Source organism: Macaca fascicularis, chromosome 19, assembly GCF_037993035.2.
Source record: "Macaca fascicularis isolate 582-1 chromosome 19, T2T-MFA8v1.1".
Lineage (NCBI taxonomy): Eukaryota > Metazoa > Chordata > Mammalia > Primates > Cercopithecidae > Macaca > Macaca fascicularis.
In genome coordinates this window covers 20,247,600-20,258,611 of record NC_088393.1, presented here as the reverse complement: position 1 = coordinate 20,258,611, position 11,012 = coordinate 20,247,600, and the positions used below count along the sequence as shown (strand labels likewise).

General features: G+C 42.7%; 1 protein-coding gene across 1 annotated transcript in view; it reads left to right on the top strand.

The window, feature by feature from the left end:
• Positions 1-767: 767 nt before the first annotated feature.
• The window catches only part of LOC102128268 (uncharacterized), a 29,992-nt gene continuing 19,747 nt past the window's right edge, over positions 768-11,012 (top strand). The window contains 3 exon segments of the mRNA XM_065536199.2: positions 768-939; positions 2,211-2,267; positions 9,825-9,962. Coding sequence (XP_065392271.1) covers positions 937-939; positions 2,211-2,267; positions 9,825-9,962 — 198 coding nt within the window. The 5' untranslated portion in view covers positions 768-936.

The window sequence follows — 11,012 nt, the reverse complement described above, 5'->3', positions numbered from 1 at the left end:
AAGTTAAGAAAAATTACAAGAAATTACAAAATATATATGTAAATCTGGTGTTCAAAAATGACAAATTTGATTTATTTGTAAAGTTTTATTAAAATTAGCTACACACTGTTACCAAAGTAAAAGTTGATTTTCTCTTGAACAAAAATTTTATATATTATTAATACGACAGCAGAATACTTCTGTTCACCTTTTGAATACATTCAAAAAGAGAGAGAGTAAAAAAGAGAATTTTCCCATGCTCTGGGTGGGTCTGGCTCAGCTCAGGGAGGAAGTCCTGTTTGAAAAGGCTGCAGCCGGCCGGGTGCGGCGGCTCACGTTTGTAAACCGAGCACTTTGGGAGGCCTTGGCAGGCGGATAACTTGAGGACAGAAGTTTGAGACCAGCCTGGCCAATATGGTGAAACCCCGTCTCTATTAAAACTAGAAAAAAAATTAGCCGGGCATGGTAGGGGGCGTCTGTAATCTCAGGCGGGAGGCTGAGGCAGGAGAATTCGCTCAACCCAGGAGGTGGAGGTTGCATTGAGTCAAGATCACGCCATTGCAATCCAGCCTGGGAAACAAGAGTGAAACTCCGTCTCAAAAAAATAAATAAATGAAAGGAAAAAAAGAAAAGGCTGCAGGCTTACACTGTTACTCTTCACTCAGTCCAGCGTCTGATCACGTCTTCTGTCACTTAGGACCTGAGGGGCGGGGCCTTAAGCATTATCCAATCAGGGACGCTGGGCTGCAAATCGTCCAGTCAGGTAGGCAGCTGGAGCGAACAAGACTGCTTCCGGCTTCCGGCCTTGGCGTGCCCATTGTCTCTCGGTCGTCAGAGCTTCAGGTGTGGTCTTGCTCTGTGGCGTCTGCTCTTAGAGGCCCAGCCTCTGTGGCCCTGTGACCTGCAGGTATTGGGAGAGCCACCGCTAAGACGCTAGGACCCCCTGGAAGCGTAGAAATGGTGAGTGCCGGTTCGACATCCCGAGAGACAGGGAGGGACTGGTTGGAACTGGGGAGGAAGTGGCTGTGGCAGAATTTAGGCCTCCCGGCAGTTAGCTCCGCAGTCTGCGCTCCAAGTTCTGGTTGCCCAGTTCCGCCTGAGCCGTAAGATGGCGGCTGCGTTGACAGCGGGGCCCCGGGGCGTCCTGTCTTTTCCTTGCTCAGTGACTGTGCCCTGGCCTGGAGCCCTCTCCGGGCAGCTCTGCACCAACAGGTCTTTCCCAGATTGTTTAGGGACCACGGGAGGGTCGTCAGGGGAGAATCCTGACTCGGGGTACGGGTTCATGAATGGGAAGAGCTTTGGTTCGTGGGGTTCACAGTTTCTCTTTTCTCCTATTAAAAATTTATGGGGCCGGGAGTGGTGGTGGTATACCCAGACCGTTTGTTCCCCAAAGAAGACCGCCAGAGTCCAGAGTCAAAGCCAAGCGGCAAGGATCTTTTACTACAAGTTCGAACTTGGTCCCTCCATTCCACAGCGTACAAGAGGGCCGGGAACAATGCGAGTGCTTGCTTTTTATAGCCCGATGTAAACAGAATATGTAAAGTTACAGGGGAACAAGGTAATTCTCTCAGTTATAGCATTACAATTGGTTAATATTATACATTTAGCATTTTTTTTTTTGTTGTTGTTGTTGTTTTTTGAGACGGAGTCTCGCTCTGCCGCCCAGGCTGGAGTGCAGTGGCCGGATCTCAGCTCACTGCAAGCTCCGCCTCCTGGGTTCACGCCATTCTCCTGCCTCAGCCTCCCGAGTAGCTGGGACTACAGGCGCCCGCCACCGCGCCCGGCTAGATTTTTGTATTTTTTTAGTAAAGACGGGGTTTCACCGTGTTAGCCAGGATGGTCTCGATCTCCTGACCTCGTGATCCGCCCGTCTCGGCCTCCCAAAGTGCTGGGATTACAGGCTTGAGCCACCGCTCCCGGCCTACATTTAGCATTTTTTTTTATTGGTTCCCGCTGTGTCTTTATCGGAGATTTCCCAGGTGGTGTTTTTCTGAAGTTTGAAAGAAATATGGAGGAATGTGTTTGTGCTGGGCTCAGGAAGTTGAGAGATATATGGTGGGTTGTGTTTGTGCTGGGCTCAGGGAGTTGGGAGATATATGAGAAATGTGTTTGTGCTGGGCTCCTGCGGGGCTCAGGGAGTTGGGAGATATATGAGGAATGTGTTTGTGCTGGGCTGGTGCTGGGCTCAGGGAGTTGGGAGATACATGAGGAATGTGCCTTATTCCTTTCAGTGGGTCACGCCTGTGATCCCAGCACGTTGGGAGGCCGAGGCGAGCGGATCAGTTGAGGTAAGGAGTTCAAGACAAGCATGGCCAAAATGGGGAAACCCCATGTCTACTAAAAATACAAAAGTTAGCTGGGTGTGATGGCAAACGCCTGTAGTCCCAGCTACTTTGGAGACGGAGGTGAGAAAATCAGTTGAACCCAGGAGGCGGAGGTTGCCATGAGCTGAGATCGGCCGCTGCACTCCAGCCTGGGCGACAGAGCTAGTTTCTGCCTTAAAAAAAAAAAAAAAAAAAAAAAAAAAACCGAGGAGTCATCGCAAAAATATCAAATAATTTAATCAAAGAGTGATTCAAGGCCGGGCGCGGTGGCTCAAGCCTGTAATCCCAGCACTTTGGGAGGCCGAGATGGGCGGATCACGAGGTCAGGAGATCGAGACCATCCTGGCTAACACGGTGAAACCCCGTCTCTACTAAGAAATACAAAAAATAGCAGGGTGAGGTGGCAGCGCCTGTAGTCCCAGCTACTCGGGAGGCTGAGGCCGGAGAATGGCGTGAACCCGGGAGACGGAGCTTGCAGTGAGCTGAGATCCGGCCACTGCACTCCAGCCTGGGCTACAGAGCGAGACTCCGTCTCAAAAAAAAAAAAAAAAAAAAAAAAAAAAAGAATTGTAGAGCACCCAGCTACAGTTTGTGGTTTGTGGTCCATGGGAGGGGCTTGAAGGAAAGACATTTATAAGGTGCATCATGAAGAAAACCAAATTCAATAATTGGTTAGGTATACTTACATAGTTTTTACTTTTTTATGTTTATTATTTATTTATTTATTTTTTGAATCTCGCTCTGTCGCCCAGGTTTGAGTGCAGTCGCTGGATCTCAGCTTACTGCAAGCTCTGCCTCCTGGGTTCACGCCATTCTCCAGCCTCAGCCTCCCAAGTAGCTGGGACTACAGGCGCCTGCCACCGCCAGGCTAATTTTTTGTATTTTTAGTTGAGACGTGTTTCACCGTGTTAGCCAGGATGGTCTCGATCTCCTAACCTCGTGAGCCACCCGCCTCGGCCTCCCAAAGTGCAGGGATTACCGGTGTGAGCCACCGTGCCCAGCCTAGTTAGGTAGTTTTTAAATTTGTACAATCGAGGTGGAAATTTCTTGGTTATGTAATCAGAGTTTAATTGGCAGTTTATAGTTGCTTAAGCCTGAATTTTTTTTCCCCGAATGTAGTAATTTACCAAAAAATGCACTTGAGTTTTGATTTTCTTTCTTAGAGGTAGGAATCTGGGTACTAGAGTTTCCTCATTCTAATTGCCTGCCACTTAATTATTTTCACACCCCACAGGGGACTGATTTTCTCTGGCATTTTTCACATGTGTCCCAAGCAGGACCTCAAGTGTACCTCATGTTCCTCAATTAATCTTTTTTTTTTTTTTTTTTGAGACGGAGTCTTGCTCTGTCGCCGTGCTGGAGTGCAGTGGGGCGATCTCCCTGCAACCTCTGCCTCGGGTTCAAGCAATTCCTCTGCCTCAGCCTCCTGAGTAGCTGGGAGTATACGCGCGTGCCACCACGCCCAGATAATTTTTGTATTTTTAGAAGAGATAGGGTTTCACTTTGTTTGTCAGGATGGTCTCTATCTCTTGACCTCGTGATCCGCCCATCTCAGCCTCCCAAAGTGCTGGGATTACAGGCGTGAGCCACCGCGCCTGGCCAATAGTCATTTTTAAAAAAGCATTGCATAACGCTATTGAAAATATGTTTTTTGTTTGTAAATATTTCCCATGAGAAGAAAGCAAAGAATAATTCCCTGATACTGTATTGTAAAAACTATCTGTGCCTCTTTGTCTTTTATTTTTCCAGAGAACTTACCGAATGTTTTTTGGTCAAGATTACCCTCTGGAAACTTAATAGGATGATGTGTCCTCAGCCAACCTTCAGTGGTCTTGGGTTTTAGAACTTTCTGGGGATAAACCAAGATACCCACCATGGCTATGTCTGCTAGAGTGTCTAGTGAATATTAGCTCTTGGGTCATTTTATGCCATAGGACCACCTGAAGTATAGAGTGTAGCCTCTGAAGGGAGCAGGTGGCAGCCTTGGGGTTGAAAGACAGATCCTGGTGCACTTTTTTTTTTTTTTTTGAAAAGCTAACCCCTTGCGACATGAAGATTGTCTTCACTCAACCTAGCTTCCATTTCTTGGAGACAACATTGCTGGGCAGCCAATCAGATGCTGGTATTGAGGGGAAAACAAATAATTTCTGCCCCCTGGATTCTCTTGCTTGGGCAGCAGAAAAGTAGTGAAAAATTTGTGAAAAAACACTTCAAAAGACAAAAAAACTGACCCCAGTGAGATGGCATAAAAAAGAAAGTAAAATGCACATGGGGCACTCACTGGGGCATAGCGCAGTGTCTCCTGGGAGGGTAGTTATTGAGCATGTAACTGAACAGGATGGGGTGGGTGATAGGATCTCTAGCTTGAAAAGATTTGTTCACTTATTTTAACTTCAAGTGTTTTTGTTGTTGGTTTTGTTTTGAAACAGTCTCTGTTGCACAGGCTGGAATGCAGTGGCTCGATCTCAGCTCACTGCAACCTCTGGCTCCTGGGTTCAGGTGATCCTCATGCCTCGGCCTCCCGAGTAGCTAGGACTACAGGTGCCCACCACTGCGCCTGAACCGGCGGATTTCAAACTTCTGATCTTAAGCGATCCACCTGCCTTGGCTTCCCAAAGTGCTGGGATTACAGGCGTGAGCCACTGCACCCAGCTGCATCAATTTTTTAACTGTAATTTGCATTTTATTAGTAGGGCTTGAAAGGTAACAAAATATTTACGAAGGACATAAAAGAGATGAGTTTCAAAATATTAGTATTTAATCATATATTTGTTAATAATTCTCATTTATCTTTTTCTTTCCCAGAGTGAGTTTAGGAATTTTCTCAGGTGTGTTTTTTATAGCTGTGATTTCAAACAGAATTCTAAGCCGTAGCTTTAAGAATGCTAGCTACCAAGGGAAAAAAGTAGGGAAAATCTCTCTTCCATTTTGGCTGTAGACAATGAAAATGTTTCCACAGGAAAATCTGGTAGATAATTGATGAGTTATATAGATTCGTCAAACCACAGTACCTCCTTTTGCTGGGTAAATTTGTGACAGTGAATATCTCAGTTCTATATCCTGTTGTCTTGATTTCTGAGTTTAATGCTAAATTATATGTGATGAAACGTGGTACTTCTAGAAGTGTTCCCATATGACTATTTTTTTACTACATTATTTTTAATATAATAAAATATAAATAATAATATATTGTCTGAAAGAAGTAGACATATTTGCTTTTCTTATGGAGGTGTAAAATGCAAGCACCTTAGCCAGGTGCAGTGGCTCATGCCTGTAACCCCAGCACTTTGGGAAGCCGAGGGGGATTGATCACTTGAGGTCAGGAGTTCGAGACCAGCCTGCTCAACATGATGAAACCCTGTCTCCACTAAAAATACAAAAATTAGCCAGGTGTGGTGGCATATGCCTGTAATCCCAGCTACTCGGGAGGCTGAGGCAGGAGAATTGCTTTAACCCGGGAAGTGGAGATTGTGGTGAGCCAACATCACGCCATTGTACTACAGCCTGGGCAACAGGAACGAAACTCCATCTCAAAAAAACCACCAAGAAAAACAAAAATTGAGCCGGGTGTGGTGGTAGGCACCTGTAATCCCAGTGACTCGGGAAGCTGAGGGAGGAGAATTGCTTGAACCTGGGAGGCAGCGGTTGCAGTGAGCCGGGATAGCGCCACTGCACTCCAGCCTAGGCGACAGAGTGAGAATCCAGCTTGGAAAAAAAAAAAAAAAGCAAAGAAAAGAAATATTTCATTATGACCACTGAAAACAAATTCAGCTGATTTTTTTAATGAGAAAAAAATGTGCAGAGTGTGTGTCTGGCTGTGTGACAGGTAAGAAAAGAGAGCACCATCTAACTCATAATGGGAAGGGTGTTTCTTTCCATAAACTGTTCCTGGAGCACATAAAGGATGAAGAATTTTATTAATCACAAATATTTTCCAGGATTATCTATGTGTTTCATCTTTCCCCATCTCTTTTTCTTTGTTTATGCATTTCTTCCATTTGGCTTTTCCATGGCTGCATCTTATATATTAAACCAGTAAAGGTAACTACAGTGTTTTGATGAGTTCTGTGAGTAGCTTACTGTACCAAATTATTGAACTGCAGGGAGGTTATGGGAGTCCCCAGGTTTTACACAGTAGCTCAGAAGCATAGATGGGCCCTTGGGGTTTGTGACTGGCATCTGCCATGAGGACAATGTTGTGGGACGGAGTCCTGAATCAGGGTCTGTGCTGACTGTGGGTGGTGTCAGAATTCAAATGTGAGACAATAAATTAGTCTTGGAGAATTGTTTGATGTTCAGCAAACTCTACAGATGTGGTGCCAGAAAAAAGATATAACAGAGGCCTGACCTGGAATAAAACTTTGGGAGATTGGGAATGGGAGGCTATGCTCTGTTGTATGCAGGCTGTCACACTGCCCATTGTCCTGTGATTCCAGGTCTTCTCTCAGGGTGACAAATGATTGAAAATATAGAGGAAAGGAGCTCTGTGACAGACTCCCTTTTCCCACAGCTGCCACCGACAGGATTCCCACCCACTCACACACACACACACACACACACACACACACACTAGACATTGACGTGTCCACACCCCTGCCAAGACTTGGCACCACTCTCAGGAACTTCACAATGGCATTTTTGATCCTAGTGTTTCTTGCCAAGAATCCACAAGGCTCTACAAGTCTCCTAGCATATTCCCACTGACAGACACTGAATCCGCAGCAGCAACCTGTTTTCTCCACTATCCTAGCATTTTGGACCAGCTATTCATAATCTCACCTGCCTGCATGCACACAGAAGTCAGAGTACAGCCCCACTGGAACCACTGTCTGTACCAAAAATCAGTCCTTTCACCTACATTGCACTCTCTCCCACCCAGGGATTTTTTTTTTTCTTTTAGCTTTTATTTTTGGTTTGGGGTACACGTGTGTTTGTTAAAAAGCTAAGATTATGTCATGGGGGTTTGGCGTGCAAATTTGGTCACTGAGATACTACCCATAGTACCAAACAGGTCTGTTTTCTGATCCTCTTAGTCCTCTCACCCTCCACCTTCAACTAGGCCTCAGTGTCTGTTGTTCTCCTCTTTGTGTTCATGTGTTGTTGTTATTTAGCTCTTACGTATAAATGATAACATGCATTTGGTTTTCTGTTTCTGCATTATGATTATTTTGAGACGGAGTTTTGCTCTTGTTGCCCAGGCTAGAGTGCAATGGTGTGATCTTGGCTCACCACAACCTCCGCCTCCCAGGTTCAAGCAGTTCTCCTGCCTCAGCCTCCTGAGTAGCTGGGATTACAGGCGTGTGCCACCACCCCTGGCTAATTTTGTATTTTTAGTAGAGACGGGGTTTCTCCATGTTGGTCAGGCTGATCTCAAACTCCGCACCTCAGGTGATCCATCCCCCTTGGCCTCCCAAGTGCTGGGATTACAGGCATGAGCCATCACACCCAGCCTCTGCATTTGTTTTCTAAGAATAATGGTCTCCAGCTTCATCAGTGTTATTGCAAAGGACATGATCTTTTTTTTTAATGGTCACAGAGTACTCCATGATGTACCATATTTTGTTTTTACTAAATCTTTTATTTTATTTTATTTTTGGAGACAGGGTCTCACTTATTGCCCAGGCTAGAGTGCTGTGGTGTGATATTGGCTTACTTTAGCCTCAACTTCCCAGGCTCAAGCAATTCTCTCCTACCTCATCCTCCCAAGTAACTGGGACTACAGGCGGGCATTACCACACCTGGCCAATTTTTCTGTTTGTATTTTCTGTGGAGACAAGATTTTGCCATGTTGTCCAGGCACGTCTCAAACTTCTAAGCTCAGGCAGTGTACTTGCCTCGTCCTCCCAAAGTGCTGGGATTACAGGCATGAGCCACCGCATCTGACCATACCATATTTTCTTTATCCAGTCTACCATTGATAGGCATTTATGGCCTGTGCATGTCTTTGTTATGTGAATAGTGCTGCAATGAACATGCATGTGGATATGTCTTTATAATATAATTTATATTTCTTTGGGTATATACCCAATTATGAGGTTCCTGGGTCAAATGATAATTGTTTCTAGTTCTGTGAAGAATTGCCACACTGCTTTTTACAGTTGTTAAACTAATTTACACTTCCAACAGCAGAGTATAAGCATTCCCTTTTCTCTGCAACCTTGCCAGCATCTGTTATTTTTTGACTTTTTAAAAATAGCCATTCTGACTGGTGTAATGTGAGATCTCATTGTGGTTTCTCTTTTAATTTATCTAATGATTAGTGATGAGCAGTTTTTTTTATATGCTTGTTAGCCACATGTATATCTTCTTTTGAAAAGTATCTGTTCATGTTTTTTGCCTACTTTTTAATGAGGTTTTTTTCTTGTAAACTTTTTAAAGTTTCTAATAAATTCTGAATATTAGACCTCTGTCAGAGGCAAAGTTTGCAAATATTTTCTTTTCTTCTGTAGGTTGTCTGTTTACTCTGTTGATAGTTTCCTTTGCTGTGAAGAAGCTCTTTAGTTTAAATAGGTCCATTTGTCAATTTTTGCTTTTGTTGCAATTGCTTTTGGTAGCTTCCTCATGAAGTCTTTGCCAGTTTCTGTGTCAAGAATGGTATCTTTTAGGTTATCTTGCAGGACTTCTTGTAATTTTAAGTTTTACACTTAAGTCGTTATCTTGATTTTTGTATATGGTGTAATAAAGGGGTCCAGTTTCTGTCTTCTACATAGTGCTAGATAGTTATTCCAGCACCATTTATTAAACAGAGAATTCTTCCCACATTCTTATTGTCAGATTTGTCAAAAATCTGACGGTTATAGAGAGTGTCTATTTTGGGCTCTCTATTCTGTTGCATTGGTCTTGTGCACTCATTCATTTTTTATAACATCTTTCTTCTGCTTTTTCTCCCATAAACATTCTTTCAAGTGCATACAGTGTGCAAAATTCAGATGTCCAAGGGTTCAAAAACTCTTTAAAAAAGTTCCAAAAAAATTTTTGCTATTCTCTCTTAAGGGATTTAGATTATATGTAAATATTTTTCTCTGCTTTTTTTGGAAATATATGTAAATCATATTAACAGCTAAATAAACCTTTTGTCATTTTTTCTGACTCCAGATTATCTTTAGCTAGTACTTCAGATTTTTTGCTTTCTTTTTGCTTCTGAAAAGTTTATTTTTTGCATTTTTAGTCCTTAAAAGTATACACAGATTTGTTTAGATAAAAGCTTATTTTAAGAGCACACAGAAGCTTAGCACAAAGATAAAATTAAATTTAGCAATACATAATGATAAAGACTAAAAGATACTAAGTTTCTTTGACAGAAACCTGATTAGCCAAGGAAATTATCCAATATTTGCAGGCTAAAGTACTTATACTGCAAAAGCAAGAACAGTTCAGTGTATAAACTGAACAGTGGAGTCTGTAGTTGTACCTTGCGTTCTATTTACTACTTCAGAACAGTTAGCATAGTTATGTGTAGTGTTTGTAGACAACCTGCATTCATATAAATTAAACAGTATTTTCATTTTTTTTTTGAGACAGAGTCTCTCTCTGTTGCCCAGGCTGGAGTGCAGCGATATGATCTCAGCTCACTGCAACCGCTGCCTCCCGAGTTCAAGCAATTCTCCTGCCTCAGAATCCCGAGTGACTGGGATTACAAGCGTGCACCACCATGCCTGGGTAAGTTTTTGTAATTTTTAGTAGGAATGGGGTCTCACCATGTTGCCCACCTTGATCTTGAACTCCTGACCTCAGGTGATCTACCCACCTCAGCCTCCCAAAGTGCTGGGATTATAGGGGTGAGCCATAAACAGTATTTTCTACAATAGTATGAATATAAAGCCACAATAATTACTTTGAATGAATCACTTAAATGGTTATTTTAATATTGTTATTTAAAGCGTTTTAACTGAAGTATAGTTGCAATTTTTAAAAATGCTACGTACATTATGACTACTTCATTAAAATTATTGATAATTATTTATATCTAATATCCAAAGAAAATTTACCAAATTGTTGTAGTAGATATTAGTCTGACATGTTTATTACTTTATTCAATAGGGATAATTATGAGTAAACACAATGTTAGTATCTTTTATTTCACTAAATTGGAATTCTGCTATTACAGGACAAATAAAGACAGGTGATGTGGCCACCCAAACACGACCAACATAGCTCTTCAGTTAGCTATGTTGCAAGCTCTAATATATTCCATTATATGAACACAGTCAGATTCTATTTCTTCATCAAAAAGTGTTGTTGGAAGTTGTCAGATGTATTTAAATATAGAACCCCCATTCAATGGCTAGGAGATGAGAGAGCAGCAGAGATGGAAAAGAAACTTTATAAAAATTCTTCTGAAAATCTGCCCCCTTTCTTCATAATGCTCATGTTTTTCATGCTGAGAGTAGCTGTGTACTTTGGGTGTTTAGAGAGAAATTGCTTTTAAGGGAATATTTTCTGGCTGACTTGATCAATCTCATATCTAATCTGAGCTTTTTCTTAACATCTCTCCTTTAATTGTACTCCACTTGCTGTAACACCAAAGGATACAGAGCCAAGTTGCTCCTACCTAGAATCTGCAGATAAGGTCTGACCTCTGCCTGGGATTTACAAAAAAAGGGCCAGACTTTGGATAGAGAATGTACAGACAACTAACAAAAGGCTTTTTCTGCATTGTGAGATGTCAACATAGACATCTTATAGCCCCCATTTGGGAGTGTGGCTATT